This window comes from Empidonax traillii, unplaced genomic scaffold, assembly GCF_003031625.1.
Source record: "Empidonax traillii isolate 1590-97213 ecotype Southwest subspecies unplaced genomic scaffold, ASM303162v1 scaffold573:size406305, whole genome shotgun sequence".
In the NCBI taxonomy this organism is placed as follows: Eukaryota; Metazoa; Chordata; class Aves; order Passeriformes; family Tyrannidae; genus Empidonax; species Empidonax traillii.
In genome coordinates this window covers 213,062-232,014 of record NW_020955766.1, presented here as the reverse complement: position 1 = coordinate 232,014, position 18,953 = coordinate 213,062, and the positions used below count along the sequence as shown (strand labels likewise).

At 37.9% G+C, this 18,953-nt stretch overlaps 1 protein-coding gene across 1 annotated transcript in view; it reads left to right on the top strand.

Moving 5' to 3' along the window:
• Window positions 1-18,953, top strand: part of CADM2 (cell adhesion molecule 2) — a 201,202-nt gene that overhangs the window by 151,031 nt on the left and 31,218 nt on the right. Inside the window, exon 9 of the mRNA XM_027897992.1 lies at window positions 7,747-7,866. Within this exon, the coding sequence (XP_027753793.1) occupies window positions 7,747-7,866 (120 nt within the window). The remainder of the gene's footprint in view (window positions 1-7,746; window positions 7,867-18,953) is intronic.

Below are 18,953 nucleotides of genomic sequence, written 5' to 3'. Positions count from 1 at the left end.
GGGAATAATTCTGCCTCTTTTTCGCTAACATTTGGTCTGTACTGTCCAAATAATGACCTTACAAATCTTCAAGGCAGAGATCCATTCTTTACTGTGTATATATTTGTTAATGTAGGGTTGTGAACAAAATCAAGACACACATAGATGCCTTTTTGTAGGTAAAGCTTCTTCATTTGAGGCTGTGGTCTCAAACAATGCTCCAAAACTACTGTTTTATTTAAAACATTGAATTGCAAAATAATTTCCTTAGCCTCCTCCGTGCTCTGCAAATTTTACCTAATTTCTTTCAGGCAAGTTGCATAATCTTCAGTGCAGTATTTGTAACTAATGAGAAACGTGAGCTTTTATGCAAGAGAGATTGACTCCTTTAAAATAATAGGCTTTGTTATTATTACTACTATTTAATTGGAAAGGACTTTTTTTTTTAACTGCTAGCAAAACTTATGCTAAGTTGGGGAAAAAAATTAGGTCTTGCAGTTTACTTCTAAAGTAAATTGTAATTTGAAGTCTGTATTTTATTCATATAACTCCAAAACATGGGAGATTAGGTTTTTTGTTGAATACTTGGTTTGATTTGTCCTTAGAGGTAAATCTTGCAATAGTAACCATTAGGAAAGTAAAACTTAGAGTACTCAAAAACAGATTCTTCAGTATTAAAGAATTACCTAATTGAGAATAGGAGTTTTTCTTGTACTAAGATATTTTTCAATGTCCAGTCAGCTAGTTAAGTTATTATCAAACTTATCCTTTTATGTTCTCTGTGTATCACCTGGTTTTAGCACAAAGTAGAAATCAGGAAATAACACATTACAGCCCATTCATTTCCTACAGTACAAATGTTGCACTTAATGTAATCTGCCCCACCAAAACTGAACAGCAATAGATAAATGTGTTGAGAGATACCACATTATGTCACCTTTTATTCTTCTGCTTCCCTGAGAGCAAGAACAGTAAGCTTTTTAAATGGCTGGACTGGTGACAAACAATGAGCCTGATGGATGGTGAAAAAGGAGCATGTTCCTGCATCTCAGGGCCTTCATTGAAAACTTCTCTTTCCGTTCCAAGGGAGCTGCAGCCAGAGTGCTTTTGCTGATAGCAAATTCAGTGGAGTGCTGTGGGGAGCAAAATGATCCCTAAAGTAAGCACTGAGGGCTTCAAAGGTCAAACCCAACCCTTTGAAAGGTACGAGCCGCCAGTGCAATATGTAAACGTTCACGTTAGATGCTTTCCTGGGAAATGTTTGGTTCAGGTTTCCTGGGGTCCCTGTGTGCAACTCCACCAGCTGTGTGTACAACAGACTACCCTGGTCTCCAGGTGACAAAGCTGTGTTTGTGGCAACATCTGTGCTGTTTCGGAAAGGTCATGTTTTTCTATCCATTAAAAAGAAAAAAAAAAAAAAAAAGAAGAAAAAGAAATAAGAGAAAGAAAAAAGCCTTTTTTTTTTTTTTTCCTGTATTTGCTGCTACTCTTTGAATTTTAGCAAGTACTCATGAGCATTAGAGAACACACAGTCCCGGTGCCTACTAAATTCTGATCAGTGCAAGAGGAAGGGTGGGGGTGCTTCCACTCAGCAAGCCCTGCTTGTTAGAGGCCCCTTGGAAGGTGGCAGAGGTGGGTTTTACATAAATACCCTTCCCTTCCTCATGACCCAGGGTCCCACAGCACTGCTGAGAGATGGCCTGAGACTGGGCAGATGCACCTTGAGGGAGGAGAAAAGTCACAGAGCCGGTCACTGCTCTCAGCCCTGAGAACTTCCTCTCCCTTACCATGTCCTTCCCAGCACACTGAGGCACTTCCTTCCCATTGCTTCTTTCTTGTCACCTGCCTGAGATCCAGAGCTGCTTGTTCTCTGACAGCTCACACACCTGTCCTGAGCCTGACCTGCTTTACTGCTGGAAAATCAGCCTTTCACACACCCCTAGTCTTTGTGAGTCCTGCTGTTGCTCTGGTGCACAAAATAAATGAGATATTCACTTAGAGGAGTTGTTTCAGGACAATTTAGGGAAGCTGGCTTTTTCTTCATATTTCAGTGTCAAATGAGATGGCATAATCAGAAATAACTTGCTGCTACACCTTGTTTTTTCATATTCATCACATTTTTTATTTTGTCATAAGCAATTCTGGTAAGAGCATGTGTTGTAAAATGTGCCACAGTGTGATATCAGGCCCTCATTTTAAGTGATTTGGGATGACACCATACTGTACTAAGTACTAATATTGAAATAGGCTTTGTTCTTTTGAGTTATATTCTTTACTTTCTAAGGACAGAATTTGGTCCAGGGATGTGCAGATTCCAATTTTTTTTGGTTGCCTCTTTGAAAACAGATGGAGACAGTCTTTTTTGGCTGTAATTTAAAATACTTCATCCTCCTTCATTTGCTACTGAAACCTCTTGCTTTTGAAATGGGAGGAAAAGAGAACAAAGAAACAAACCACAAACCAACCACCAAGTTATAAAATTTTCTATAAGAAAACTATTGTTCTTACCAGTTCCTAACTCAGGAAGAAAGAGAAGCAACATTAAAATTGTAGTATCTCTTAGCACTTGGGTTTTTTTCTCTGTCATGACTGTGCAACTAAATTATGTTTAATCAAACTTAAATCAAATGTCTCGCATCTTCTAACTTGTACTATCATCTACAGGCCCATGAAATGTCTTGCAATTATGGGAGTATGTGAATTTATTTTATATTCCTTCTAAGCTGCCTGGCCATTTTAGCCCGGCTGTGTGTCTTGCAATATGAACTCATTCACCAGAAGTCTCTCATGCTATAACTAGTGATACAGATCCACATGGAGCTTTTGTTAAAAGACTTTGAATATTTTTAATGACACCTGATTTGCTAGCAAAAATGTCAAGCACATAATTGCCATTTCAGAGTTTCATAAATCTGAATCAATTAGTAAAAAGAACCCCTTGACCTCCTGTCCATGAGCGTTCATGATCATTCAGTCAAAGTGCTAAGGAGCTGCTGGCACACGATATTCAAGCTGAATGATCCTTTTGTTCAATCCCGTTTTCTTAGAGGAAGGGTAAGTGCAGCTCCCTTTGAATTTAAAACCTTGCTAAATTATTTAGTGCTACATACCACAGACTGATTAAATTTTGCACAGAGCAGTGAGATTGTTTCCCAGGTAGGTCATCACTCAGTTCAGTTTACCACTTAAAATTTCTTTCATTCTCAGTCAAAATACAGCAAGGGCCATCCATCATTATCACTCTGTCCTCTAATTTTTCTGTCAGCCTTTGTCAAGCTTGAAACAAAAGCCTTTACATTTTTATCAACTTCAGCTATTGTTGTCTGATTTGTGCTCAGTCATGTCAAAATATCAGTTGTGTTTTTACCAAAAAAAAGTCAAATATTTTCAATAGGTCAGATCTATCTTTCACATAAGCCTGCTAAACCAAACAGAACCATTTCTCATTTCTTTGGAGATGGAGAGTAAAAATGCTTAAGGCCAAATCTGCAGTGAGAGTAAATTGTCCAGGCTCCCTGCACTTAAATGGATGAATGTCTTCTGCCTTAGTGAGAGGAATGCAGCATCAATTCAAGAGAGAGGAGGCAAACAGGAAATTTTGATCAGGCACAGCTTTGACACCGTTTCAAGCTGACCTTGTGCAACATTCCTCTGCCACTCCTGAGCAGCTCTGCCAAGGAGCAGCCCCCAGACCAAGCCAAGCATTGCTTGCTCCTCCTTTTTCCTCCATCCACTTGGGATCAAACTTCCTTGTGCCACTAGAGAGAGGTCAGGAGCCCATATGTTTTGTCAAAAATCCAGTTCAGGTCCTACCTGTATAAGCTGTGGGAACATAAGTGAAAAAGAGTTGGGACTGGAGTCAGTAACTCCCCTTGGCGTGAAGGTCAACCCCTTTTCTATTTCCAACAACTTTTATGGAAACAATTAGTTCTCCCTGAATTGTTTGTATTTCAGAGCTAGCAAGATTTTGAAATTAATACCAACTTAAATACATTATTGGATTTCTGGCTGAATGTCTGTCAGCAGACATCCAGTTTAGAAGTGAGATTTCAAAATTAATGGTGACAATTACTGCTTGACTTCTAGATCTCTGAGCATGGCTTTTCTATCTTCTTTGGTTCCCCATCTGCAAAATATAGCTATTTTCTGCTTCACAGGAGGCTAGGGATTAATACTATAGTATTACTGAAATAACAGTCTTGTGCAGTGATTTGGGTATGGCTACTTGAATTAAAAAGTTCCACTCTATGAGGTCTCTTGGTCATAATGATCCTTGGTGTTTAGTGGCATGAGAGGCATAAACAAAGATTTGCTTACAGCTGAACATTGTGTACAATTAGATTCAGAAATTGCAAGACAAGGAAATGGAATTAAGTTTCACTCTAACACCGGTTTCTTGGGCAGAAATCTGCAAATCCATTCTTTATAGATCCTTCTTGACAGAAAGCTCAAGAGGACAAATCTTCATAGTCCCTTTGATAGCATCTTTTTGAGCAGCTGCCAGCAGGGAGCTCTGGATAACATATTGTGTGCCTCACTAGTGATGTAAGAAAGATGTACCCTGCATTTAAAAAAATAAAAAAAAAAAAATCCTGCAGGACTAGAAGCAGGTCAAATTGTCATTCCCTTTTCTGGCATAAAAATGAAGCAGCACACCCTCTATGAAACACAGTGATCCAGGTGCCTTAAACAGAAGCCTGTGCTGATAAGTATCATTTTTTACCTGAAGTCTGTCTGATTTTGGGAACTTTCGAACCTGCAGTACTGAGAGGGGAGACTGAGGACCACTGTACATTACTTCTGGGGTTTTTTTTTTGAAGTGCATATTCTACATTCCCTCATGCAAAAGCGTTTTCCAGGGAAAGACAAAGTTTTCATGAGAATCCAGAAGTCTTGGAAGAACTGACAGGACCCTTTCTGTCAGACTCAATAGGACTGAGAGGCCCCATCCACGTAAGTGAGGCTCAGCTGCTTTTCTGAATGCTGTGCCTGGATTTGGGCTGTCCAAAACAGGATTTAAGGGCAAGATATGGTCCAGGAGTTCCAAAATGTGTTATCTGTGTGCTTTACACATTCCTGTTGCAGACTCTCATGGTGTTAATGAAGCAATTCCCCCGGGGCAGAGCCTCAAACTTAGGCAGGTATGAACCAGACATTTCTGGAGTCCAGAGCAGACCCAGATTTAATTGCTTGGGCAGGGTAGTGCTCCTCAGGCTGCTGATTCCTTGTTCCTCTCTTGTATGTGGTCTTTAGGAGCAAATCTGTGAGCAAAGCAGACCAACTGTAGCCATTTGCAGGGTGAATTTCACCTTACTCTGCAAAGGAAGAAACAAAGCGAATGTTATTCCTTGTATTTACGTTTCTTTTGTGAACGTATGTTTTTCTTTGAGGCTTCTGACGAGCTGCCATTTTGATGTTTGGCGTCAGAGTTTATGACTTTGATCAGGAAACTTCATTTCTGCAAAAGTTTTCATTATTCTTGATCTGACGAGAGAAGATGGATTTATCACATCTGTATTAAAACGCTGATATATCCTAGTTCCTATTAACTGGAATTTTTCGTATATAGCCTTTCATTTAAACTGAGAAATCTTGTTGGAAATGCTTCAATCAGAAGAGAAACCAGAAAGCAATCGACTTCTAAGTTTACCAGTCACTCATGTAAGCTGTTCTTTGGTAAAATAGGTAGACAGTGTGTTTGCAGAAAAGATAGCACTGCCATAAAACCCCAACTTGCCATTGCAGAATCTTAAGTAAATGGCATATTCAAGAAAGATAATTAATGGAACCCTAAGTCACACTAATTAGGTTTTACGTACAGGAATGATTTGTAAAGCTTTCTTAGTAAACAAGGTTTTGCTTTTCTTATGAAGTAGGTGGGGTTTTTCCTGTTTGATTTCATTTTTAGCAGATACTTATCAGGGAAGGAGTTTCCCTTTATGAGAAGAAATTGCATAGATCAGTACATGTGACATGTATCTTTTTAACGTGTTAATTTATTTCTAATGCTTGTTATACTCAGTTCTGTTTAATTATTGTGGTACTCACACTCCAGGTAATATTATCATTTTTCCTGGTGATTAATATGGCTACATCGAGGGTTTTTTTTAAAGTCTGTTCTAATTTTTCTGGCTTGAGAATATTTTGTACTGAGAAATAGATTAAATATCAGTATACAACAGATGAAAGAGGGATCTTGCACTGTTGTCTGAAGACTTCAGAAGGGGAAAATCCCACAAGTATAGATTCCGGAGGGGATAGTGCTGGTTTTTATCAAAACTAGAGGGATACAGAAAATTTTAGGTGACTTACAGATGTTAACTAACAAGGAGACTTTTAAAGTTGCAAAATAATCTGTTGTCCAGTATGAAAATAAGTTAAGTATGCTACTTTGAGGTCTTAAGAGAGTAATTATGCAATGCTGAACACAGACCCTGTGTCTGCAGTGTGTTCAGTAGGGCCCAGTACTGAAAAGCTCTGAGCTGCTTCAGCTTCCATTGATTTCAGTCAGAATTGATGGTACTCAGAGACCAATTGCATTTCGTTCCACAGCAAAGGGAAGACAGATTGTGGGGCAGATTTTGGCTCTTTTATTGCATTGAATAGCACCCTTCAGAAATATTTTCACTGAAATCAGTATGGAATGGGTTACTCACCATCAACTGCCAAGAAACGAGTCCTTTCCTTTTAAACCTGCGATATAAATAATCTGAAAAATGTCAGATGCTTTTTATGTCTTCATGGAAGTGCTTTTCTCTAGTTCTCTTCAGGGCTTTTGTTTGTTTGTTCTTTAAAACCTGCAATCACCTTATAAGCAAAGTCCTATTGGTCTTTATTGCTTTTGGCAGTGTAATCAAAGGATTTTCTCTCTGTACATCTGGTTATGTTCTGCTCTGTGCTGGAGCATTTTGCTACAGACATTGCTGGTTGCTCTGCAGTGAAGCAGTGGTGCCCTCAAGCCTGGCACACCTGCACTTGATCAAAAGCTGAAGGGTTTTGCAGGATGCTGTCATCATCAGGGCTATGCATTTTTTCTGACTTACAAGCACGGGTTTGTTAATAGCAATATTATTAGAATTTCTGATTTTCAGTTCGAAGCTGTTTTAGAGAAATCCTGATGTGTGTACTAACAATAAATGGATGACTGAAAGATAAATGTGCCTGCTAATTAGGGTAAAGATTTTGAAATCTGCTCTGCTCTGGATCTTAGCAGACAACTGTGTCTTAATCAAATGTGTGGGAAGAAGAAAAGCAATCCGGAAAAAGCAGCTCTTATAGTTAGTAGCATTTTCTCCCCTTTTTCCCTCCATTGAGTCTGTCTGAAAGTGGGTGTTTTAACATACAGCCATTTCTCGTTAACATGTGTGTGTGTGTGTTTATTTTAGCATGATGGTGTGTTTTTTTTCATCTCCCACTCTGACACAGCATGTTTCATCTGTGTATGGTTTCTACTCTATGAGGCATTTAAAATGGCTCAGTGCAGAAATGGATTCTTGTCACTTAAACCGTCACTCTCTAGATCTGTGGAAGCTTGGTCATTTTAACAGAGTTTTAAATTCCATATGCTCAAAGATTGACTAAAAAAATTGAGAGTGATAAATGTCAAGAATTTAAAGGTACTCTGTTGTACCTGTAATAATTTATGTTAATCATGTTTTAATTTAGTCATTTTCAACATTCTTGTATTTACAAATTAAACCACTGTTATGGTTCTCCTTTGTTTGCATGATATGATTTTATTTTATATTTTTTTTTTCCACTCACCAGATGTTTTCAACACTTTGCTTCCCACTACTGTCATCCCCTCCCTTACCACTGCAACAGTCACAACCACTGTAGCCTTAACAGCCAGCACAACCACCTCGGCAACAGCCACCAGCATCAGAGGTACAGTATGCTTCTTTGTTATGGCCTGGAAAGCACATTATAAATAGGAAATTTTAGGTTTTATTTCTGAGAAGGGTAGATATTGCTAAAGAGAGGGTTCAAACGTTTTAGTTCAATGCATACTATATATCTTTAATAGAATAATCCCCAGGATGGTTCATGGTTAAGAAAGATTTCGTATGACCTTGAATATTTTCATTGCTCTAGCAGTATGTGAACTTTGACAGGATGCTTAAATTATTTGTATAGATTTGCATTTAATTTTTTTAAAGTTAGTAAATTAACTTTAATGTAAAATGCAAGCAAGCTATTTTTAAATAAACATGACCTTTTAAGAGTGGTTATTTTGGGTGCTACCATTTAAAACAAGATAGGTACCTCAGCACTGGAATTTCTGTTGATGCAGTCTGGCTTGATAACAGAGGCATTGCTTTACATCACCCTTGTTGGTCTTTTACAGTTTAAGGTGTAAATTAGGGTGTTGTTATCTCACCAGAACTAGAGTAAATAAGCTGAAATTTCTCTCTCCCCTTGCTGCCCACTCATCCTGTTGGGTTTTTGTCTGTTATAGCTTTTCAGATGTTTCTAGTAATGCTTCATTTCTTTATGTGCAAAATATAAAGGTTAATTTTACTCTTGCATTCAGCAACTCATCAGATAACAGTTAAATAGGGAAGATGCGTGTGCAAGGTTTCACAGATTATCATCTTCTGGGTAGCTACGAATCTCTCATGGTAAATGACATGGCAGAAGTTTCCTATGTGGTCTCTTGAAAGCTTTCATTGCACAAAGGGAGAGGAAATAATATTCATTTACCACACTGGAACTGTTCACATGATGAGGTACAGCTAGGCCAGCCAGGAAAGTGAAGACAGTGTCACGAAATCTCTTCTTTCTGGACCTAACTTGCAAGAAGAAGCTGAGCTAATTTGCAAGTCCATTGTCTAAAGACTGTGATAGCATCAGATCACCCAACTTCTTCCTCCATAGGGCGTTGGAATTTTACTATTGTGGCCTCCATGAATAAACTGGCATCAAACCTGAAATTACATTTTTTAAGCTTTAGTACTGCTTTTAATGTAAAACAAATATTGTTCTTTCGGTGAAAAAGAGAACAAGTGTTCTAGTAATCCCTTTCCTCCAGAAAAAAAAGGGATAGACCATGGAAAATAGCCCAGTGCTCATGGGTCTGAGTGGTTGCAAGAACATTTCCTGAGAAGAAACAGAATGACACGTATTATCAGGTCTTTATAAAAGAGCGTTTTGTGTCAAGCACTAGAAGTTTGCCAGCTTTCTGAGGGCTCACATACTGGAAGGATAAAGTTCTTGGTGCGCTGTGCTGGTTTTTTCTGTCCTTAATGAATTGTTTTCTTCTTGCTTGTTATGTGGCCATAACTAAACTGTGTCACTGTTGTGATTATATATGTGTCATATTCATGTTTTTAAGGCATTGTCTTACCTACGACCCGAAGTTTAGGGCCTCATTTTCCTTCACTATGAAGCATTGATTTTTATCATTTGTGTGCCCAGCACCAAGAGGAAGATCTGAAACAGGAGAACTCTCTTCTAAGCCTCAACTCTAACACACATGGGAATGACTGTAATTTGATGCCACAGTTACAAAGAGACGCTGCTTTAAGAGAGAGTCAAGGAAGGAAATATGGGTGGAGGGGATCAATTGCTAAAACGTGAGCAACTTTAGCAAATTGCTAAAACAAAAGCACTCACTTTTCCCAGCAAAATGACTGAGAAGGTAGTTATGGTCTCTTGGGAAGATAAGCAAAGGGACGAATGAGCGTGGAAAGTCTGCTCCTGAAAAGCTTGTATTGAAAGGAAAATTATGCCCTACCCCAATGCTGAGGAAAAGACAGGACACATGTAATAAACTAATGAAGTTGATTATCTAACAATCTGAGAAATCAAACACCATGAAAATGTCAAAACAAGAGGCTGCTGTAAACATAAATCATAGAGTAGATCGGTGTGGAAGAAACGGGAGACTGGGCATAAAACCAGGTGCAAAATGAAACTAGCAAGTTGTGAGAAATGTAACAAAACAAAAGTGTTTAGAAATACACCAGATGAAAGGCGAAAATGAAGGAATTTAGTGATCCTATTGATGAATGATGAGGACAAGGTTGAAACAATTGGTGTTTTATCCAACAATGGATGACAACTAGAGTGCTGTTTCTACCAGGAGGGTCACACTGAAAAATGTCTACAAATAGAGATCAAAACACAAGGACAGAAAATTTAAAGATATGTTCTGCAAAGAAGCTGAAGGTACCAGTTTGTTTGGTTTTGCTTTTGAAAAAGAAATCAATATGACTGTGATGAAGAGTTATTTTCCAAGTTCAATGGGGAAAATGAATCCCCTGAATTAGTGGCAAGGGCATTTAGTGGAGACACTTTGTAAATGCACAGGAGGCAGTGACTCTGTTGTAGCTATTTAAGTTCTATGATTTCCTTCATCCTGGCTTTCATTAAAAGTGCTTGATTCCCATGGCAGAGGGAAATGGAGAAGATGCTCTCCTTAGGTCCCTTCATCTCCTTTCTTGGACCCTTAAAACAAATAATGTTTGCAAACTTATAGTGACTGCTGTGAAGGAAGAATTATCCTATCCTGAAATAATGGACTGAACCTTATCTAGATTTTCATAACACCAACACAGCAAGGTAGAAATGGCATAAGAGCCATTTTGGAGAGGGGGCAGATTTTCAGTAGTATCTGTTGTTGGCTGAGCAAAAAGTATCACTTTGACACTTCTGCTTCCTATTTCAATAAGATTTTTGACATGAAGGAATATATAAGGACGTTAAACTGAGAAAGTATTCATATATTCTTAACCTTCAAAACTATTTTTTTTTGTTGTTGGGAGCAGCATTTCTCTCTGTCTTATGTTATTGGATCATGCCTTAAAGAAACAGGAGTTTGCCCCAGCTCATAGGGTAGTGCATACTATTTAGTAATATCTTTGAACTGGATTTCCAATAGCTGACAAAATAAACTTGATTGACAGATTTCTAAAATTATTACTTGATACTTAAGAATCACCTCAGGTAAATTTTACAGGACATTCCTCTATTCTGCAAGACTTTTAGGCAGTCCGCTTGGAGGAGATGTTACTCCACATCCAGTCACAGGAAATGTCTTTATATGACACAGGCTATAAAGAGGCAAGAGAATCTGTAAATCTAAGGCATTTTGCATCATGGTGATTGTGCCTCCTCATTATCAAAAGTCTGAATTAATGGGGAAAAGATTCTCCAAAAGTCATCAGTTAATTCTGGAACCGTGTGATCCATTGCTGTCTTAATTTGCATGGCATTTAGTAAACAACGTGAAAAAAGCTACTGATCCAGTTGGATGACAGCATGATAATTCATAAACTTCCTGTTTAGTCAAACTTTTCACTTTCTCAGACAAACGTATGCTTGCCTTTGTGCTCAGTCCTTCAGGAATTAATTATTCTTTTACTGGTACATTACCTACTAACTCAAAAAATCCAAACATAATTTGATGCCAGTGAAGAGTATTGCCCTTTATATATTTGTCAAGGGTATCTTAAAGCCTAATAACCGTGATGAGGAATGTACGACAAAATGAGAATAAAATGTATGAGAAGAAACAAATCTGGAGGGCTGCTGAAAGAATAATTATACACTGTGTGAGCAGTTGTCTTTCTATCAGATTTATGTAATGTTATTTGTGAAAGCTGAGCATGGATCCATGCTATTTTTCCTTTTTATGACTGGAAAGAGGCACAGGGGGATTGTGGATTGGCCCCTAAAAGTGAAACAAGGGGGGCCTCCATTGGAGAAATTCTTTGTTAGTATTAAGCTAATTTAGGTGGTGCCATGCCAGTAATTCAAAGTCCTATAGGTGGAGAGGGAATATGATTACAAGTCCAGGAGAAGCCACCTCAAGTCAGAACAGCTCTGTGTTTCTAGATTCACAGAGGAAAGAAGCTTGTGCACATAAATGTACATAAAGCCCTCCCACAGGCTGGCATTATGTTAATCACCCACACACAAACAGAACAATTTTTTTGTTGTTGTTGAAGTCCTGACAAGGACTTAAGATTCCTGGCAAGGAGAGAGGAGAAAAAAAAAAGTCAAAGAGGTTATAAAACTTGTTTATTTTGGCTTCTTAGTACTGAAGATTACAACCTCACCAACAGCTCCAAAATACGTGCAAAATGAACATTGCAAGAATATCCCGAACTCAAAAGATAGATCCATTCAGTTCATTGCACATATCAGAGTGATTCAGTCTCAGCTGACTCACTTGTATAATGACTGTACCAGAATGTTTAAAGCTTTATATAGAAATGCCCAAAAGCATCTCCAGAAGTTGTTGTGTACAGCAGAGACGTGATGCTGCTCCCAGGCAGCTGCACTGGGAAGTTCAAGAGTTTATTTGTCAGGGTGACCACAAAGCCAACGAATGTACACATTCATATGTGAATGACATCCCTGCTTTATTATAATCCACTTTGCTTTTATTGGTTTTGGCTCTGGTTTAAAAGGAGGATTTCTTAAAGGAGATCTGTGGAGCTAAATTTAGAAGAAGAGTTTACAGTGGTGTAAGGAAGAGTTTGAGGATGTACTAATTTTGAAATTGAAATAATTTAATTTGTGAATATTTCTGTTTAATAGCATAAAATTCAACCATCTTAGCTAAAAAATTACATAGCTTTCTAATTTCCTATTTTTACCTTGAAGTCTATATTAAGAAACAAGACCAAACCCTACTAGAATAATTATTTCTTTATGGCTTGAATGCAGAAACTATTGGGACAGTACTTGTAGTCTTCGTATACTTTTCCTATCCAAAAATGCTAAAACATTGCCAGTTCTTTCCTTGTGATTTTATTTTTTCTTTCACTTAATCTCATTACTATAACTTGGCACTTTGAGATACTGACAAAGAAAGAAACAACAAAGCAAGGATAAGCTGTAGAATATGTGAGGGGCAAGGGAGATAAGGGCAGACTTATACCTTAAATATAGTTGTGTGTGCTTACTTGCATTCAACTCTGATAACAAAAATGATGGTTGTCTAATGTTAAAAGCAGTTTCCTATGACAGTGAGCTAAAAGCCAAATGCTTCTGTGGCAGTGACATAAAACCTAATTTGTGTATAGTTTTATTCAAGCTGGGTAAGAAAATTACAACTTTCTGGGTTTTACTTCTTTCTCCCTTCTTTTACACTAGTCTCCTGCTGATGTATATGGTGTCTAGATTTCTTGGGAGGCCAAACAATCTGAGATTCAAACCAACAGTTCTTTAGATTATTTTTTTTTTCCATTAGGCATTCAAGTAAGCCTTTAGCACCATCTTTCAAGAATGGCCATTTCATGATTTTATAACCATTTCTTTCATTGCCATTACTTTTCCATTCTGCTTGTTTCTCAGCTGTTTAGATGATGGGTTAACAAATCAAAATAAACCTAAGTTAGACCATGATGAAATCACAAACCTATTTTACAGGCCTCTTTCCCTGAGGCTTGAAACTGGGCTGTCTCTGGTCAGAGCTGTTACAGAGGTGAAACATTTGCAGGCTACAGCTAAGGAGCAGCTGGAAAACCTTCCCTAGCACCTGCAGCCGGGGATAGAAAGCACCCTATCATTCACTGGCACTTGTGTGGGCTAAATAGAGAAGGCCAGGAGGAGAAATGGTGCCCTGTTTCCCAAGGTCCACTGCTGGCTAAGGGGAGCAGAGAGGAGATGCAGGAGTGCAGCCCTGTCTGCCTCCTTTTCCATGTTCTCTCTGCTGCCAAGGGCTCTGACATTGGAAGAAAACTCCAGAGCTTTGTTCGTGTCTGGCCTCAGCTCATTAGCAGACACACAAGTCTTGGCTTCTCTGTAACCAGGAGGACAAACCCAAAGCAGAAATCCAGAGTGCCAGGAGAGCAGAGAGCAAGATGGCAGGATCCGAGAGCTGTTTTAAGTTCGAGCAGTTGAATTTTTTTTTATATCAAAATATGTAGCTGTTGTGAACAGGACTTGGAGTTTCTTAAATTCTACCATGATATTTTCATGAGGCTTAGTAGCTCACAGTGCCCATTTTAGGGGTAACAGAGTATTTGTTCCTTTTCCAAAGCAACATTTAATTTGGGTTTCATCCCACAGGCCAAGCTTGGAGGTAAAATTAATGCTGCGAATTCTCAGAGCTCACAAAATTAAGATCGACAGAGGAGATTGTAGCATCTGTTCTGACCCAAAAAACTCTTTGGTTTTTAGATCTGATAGATAGATCTGATAGAGAGCCAGGAAAAGCATTCTTATGATATCATTTGGGGGAAAAAAAAAAAAACTTAAACCTCTCCCTTCACCCCCACAATCCCAGAGACAAAACAAAACAAAACAAGCCACCAAACAAAAAAACCCGACAAGGCAAAATAAAAAAACCAACAAAACCAAACTAAAGCAGTTTCCTACTTTATTGGCTGGATTCCTACAGACTTCTAAGTATGTCCTCAGAGAATAAGAATCATAACAAACAGTACATGCATGGTGATTACAGACCAAAAACATGCCAGCTCCAAGCAAGAGGCTATACAAGCATAGTATGAAAATAATATTTCCTTTTTTTTTTTTTTTAAGTTAAGGCTAGAAATTTTGGGTATTGGCACATCCACAGAAGATATCTCCCTGTGTCTTAGAGGGAATAAGACAACAAAGCAGTAAGTAGCATAGAATGTGGGTATGGAAGGAGATACTTTTTCGTGCAGTATGAAGCTAAATATGAAACAGCATTATTGCTACATGCTAAAAAAATGGAAGTATCCTCATGTCTATTGTGAGCAGACCAAAATCAAAACCAAGTGTTTCTGTGTGGAATTCCCAGTCCTCAAATACTTTTAAAAGATGTTTTTTAGTAATCCTTCAGGCACGGCATTAAAGCAGTCCAACCTCAAGCAAAAATTCTGACAACATGACCCACATGATGGTAGTTACCTGGACAGCCACGTGCTTTTCAATTTTTACCTTTTACAGACTTAAGCAAAGAACTGCACCATTTAGAAAATGGCAATTTTCTCTCCTTAACATCTATTATGATGTAAGATGAAGACTGTCGTCATTATTATATGTTGTTTGGTCATATTATTCATGAAATGAGGCTGTTGCATTCTGGAACAAATAAAGATGGATTTCATAATCTGAATAGTTTGCCAAGTAAATGAATATCATAAATGAGACATAGATTACACTACAGGCATGCTGAATACATGAAAGAAAGTATCATAATATCATATATTAGGAACCTGCTCTTTGTGTCTGGAACAAATATTTCTAGTGCTAACAAATCCATCCAGCTGTCAGCTTGCAGTAATGAAGTAGGCAACTTAAAAAGTACACAATCATTTCCAGCCTTGATGGATTATCACTTAACCCAAAATGCAAGGCTGTACAGATAAGTATCACAATTGGTTGATGGTCTGATAAAGATTCCATTATACAGCTGAGCTCCAGAGAGGCTTCAGCAATGCGTCAAGAATTCAAACATTCCTAACCTAAGCTCTGATCACACTGGGGTGGTTTTTTTTTTGGTGTTTGGTTGTTTTTTTTTTTTGTAAAGCCTATGAATTATGCAGTCTAACAACCTCTATTGTAAACTGGCAGTAGGAGAGATTTTTCTCCAAATTAAGAGTCCCTTCTGCTGGAAGTGCTGTCTGCCTGCAAAGAACATCCCTTGCTCTCAGTTCATCCTGAGATTTTCTCTCAGGTGCCACAGTCTGTAGGGTCTTAGCACTCCTTGGCAGCTCAGCCTGCACGTGTAACTAGCAAGGAAGCACAGGCCTTTGGAAAAAGTCCCTGGGAAGGACTGAAGTCATCAGTGTCACCACCTCTGTGTAAGGTGTAACGTCAGAGTCGGTGTGTACTGAAGGCTGTAACCATTTCCACCTGGCTTCTAGTCACTGGTGACCTCGTTGCAGTGATTTTCAACATTCAGATGTAAACAAGACATGAAACCTGGATTATGTGTACAAACTTCATGGTCTATTCAGGTTTAAAAGTCTTGTGACTTTCAAAATAATAATAATAATAAAAAATTACCTGTTCATAGCTGCTGCTTTAAAAGCCAGAATTCCACAGCTTTCAAGAGACTTTTTGAATCAAGTATTTCCAGCTCTACAAGCAGTTTGGCTTGCAAATGGGCTAAATGAGTTTATCCCATCTAGATGACAGGTAATTTAGAGGTTTGGATGTACCAGGATTTTCCAGTCCAAAGAGGGACAGGCTGTTTTTATTGTATTGTCAGTGCTGCCTGCAGTGCTCCATAAGCTTGACAATGACTTGCAGATATGTGAAGTGCTTCCTCTACAGGAGAACAGGATGTGCTTTCCTTTCTTCCAAGTAAAACCTTACATATCCATAAGCTCATTAATTTTGGATTATATGTATGGGACTATTCACTATTGGTATGTTGTTCATAGATAAAATCTGTGATCTGCTAAGTCTAGAGGGACCTGCTGGGTCAGTTAGCCTAAAGTTCTGTTTGGTTTCCATTCTTATTGATTCATAATGAGGCACAGAAACCTTGGTTTTATAAGAGCATCCACCAGAACATATGTAGACTTAATTTAGGGCCTAAGGAAATGGAGAATCTACAATTCCCCTTGGTGTTTCTCTTCAGCACTTAACTACCCTCATTGCAAACTTGAACTTTCTCAATTCAGTTTCTCTGAGGTTAACAAACAAAGACTGGTTCTTGTTAAACCATTCTCTAGTAAAAAGGCTTTACAATCCACCTGTATTTTCTTCTCAAAGGTAAACATTTAGTGAGAAGAAAGCTATGAAAATATGCTTCTAAATTTATTCTTGGACTTCATTTAAAAGAACTGAGTCGATGATCTTTAGGATCTTAAGAGTTTTAGTTGCTTTGGTTTGTTTCAAAGTTGTTGTCAAGTGTATCTTCAATGATAAGTTTAAGGGAAAGATTAGAATAATAGTTTCTGTTGAATGTGTTTCACTGTCGCTATATTTGTATGAAATCACAAGAACTAACTTAGTTTTACTTTATTGAGAGAGATGTTTATGGTATTTTAAAGACACTACCAGCAAGAACTGGTATCTTTTTGTTTGTTTTCTTTTTTTTTTAATATTACTGTGTTAGGCAGATTTTGGCAAGTTCTGTGCTGTCAGAGTATTGATGAAGTGCTTTGCTGTTAAAAACAAAAGTACACAACTAAATATCATTTGAGTTAACAACAAGGACGACTAAAGCAACTGTTCCATTGCCATGTGGGATGTTAAAAAAAAGGCTAAAGTAGTGCCAAGTTCTAAAAATGAGGAAAGGAAAGGAAAAAGAGAGAAAAATGCTTATAGATTCAAATGCATTGCTAACACCTTTAATAAAAAATGCACGTCTTTCTCACTAACCAGTGAACTCAAGTCATCAACTGTGCCTTTGAAGCTGAAAAGATTACTCTCTCTGCCCTTCGTTTCTCTGACATTCCACTTGAAACACAGTTAATAACTTCCAGTGTGAGCTTCACAAAGTGCAGAATTGATACTAATTGTATTAAGTTTTTTGGATGAAAGAGGACCTTGGTAAAACTTGAAGCTACAGCATTCCCCAGAACAATAAAATAAAAGTAAAATCTACAGAGGGTGACTTTGGAGATTATTTAATCTGACCTATAAATTTTTGCTTGTGAGGTTATACAGATACTGAATACTAAAATTTGTATTCTTAAGGTAATTTTTTTATCTTTTTTTAAGCATTGAAATAAATTGCAAAATCATGCCCCTAACCCATAAATCTTTTAAGGTTAGTATTCTGCTACAGTGCAGCCATCACTCTGGGTGCAGAGAAGCAGAGTCAACACAGCCAAAGTGAAAAAAGGTGAACAAAAATTGAATACCAATGTTTTAAAAGATTAGCTTAAAACACACCGTAAAAGGAATGAAGTGGGAGAGAAGTCTGGTTTGAAGTCTACGGCGTCATAAATGGCTGTACCTAATCACAGCTGAGTTCATTTTTCTTTTTCATTGTAAAAACTGAGAAAAAGAGGGAATTACAAACTCATCTACCCTCAGAAATGCAGGGTGGAAAACCTTATTCAATAACACTTGACTCACTGTTGGGCTGGCTATAAAGGACTGAAGGGGAAAGCAGAAATGGAAGTGACTGAAAAAAATGAAATTCTGAACCAACACAAGGAAGTACTTTTCACTCAAAGAGAAATACAATTTTTCAATAGCCTACTGAGCCTAGTTTGGAATTGGAGGCACTGGGGTCATTAAAGAAGAAGGGAGATACTATTCTGGAAGAACTGTGTTAACCAAGATGACTTGCAATGGGCTGAATGGCCTTTTCCTTTTCCCCAAATTTATGTTCTTTTTGAAAAACTTTGATTACAAGTCGTCCTGCTGTGATTTAGATAGCATGAATTTGAAAAGAATGTATCAAATCCTTTCAATCAAGATGCTTGGGTTTCTTTCCAGCCTGAATTCTGCAAGCCTGTAATAGAAAACCATCAGTCAAGGGGAAGAAGTATCAGGAGTAGCAATTTACGTTAATGTACAATTTCCTTTTCCACTGTAAAGAGCAAGAGACAAGGATCCCAGGCAACAAAGGCCAGAGGATATAAATCTTTACGGGAATATGTCCAAAAAAAAAAAAAAAAAAAAGGAAAAATCCCCAAGACTGACAATTTAAGGAAGACATTCTATTTCTTTTATATACCTCTTTTCTTGTGGCTAACAAGTCTCTGCTGTATACACATCAGGTCATGCAGTGCACTCAGCACCCTACAGAGGAGAGACAAGTTTCATTTTAATGAATTCAAAGTGCCATAATGGACTTTAGCATTGACTTTAGATCAGGTCCCTAGACATACTTGACAGAAGCTAGCTTTTAAAATCATATTAATTTGTTGAAGAATGGGAACATCATAGAAAATTAATATGCAAAGCTTTTCCAAATTTGAATTTTTTTTTTTTGGTGTAGTTTTCAATACAGATCTAAGAGGAATATTTTTAACGTTTGAGTTTTGACTCAATTACTGTCTCCAGTGCAGGAATCCTTTCTGCTACTGGGCTGAATTGCATTCTTAGGCACACCTTGAGATTCT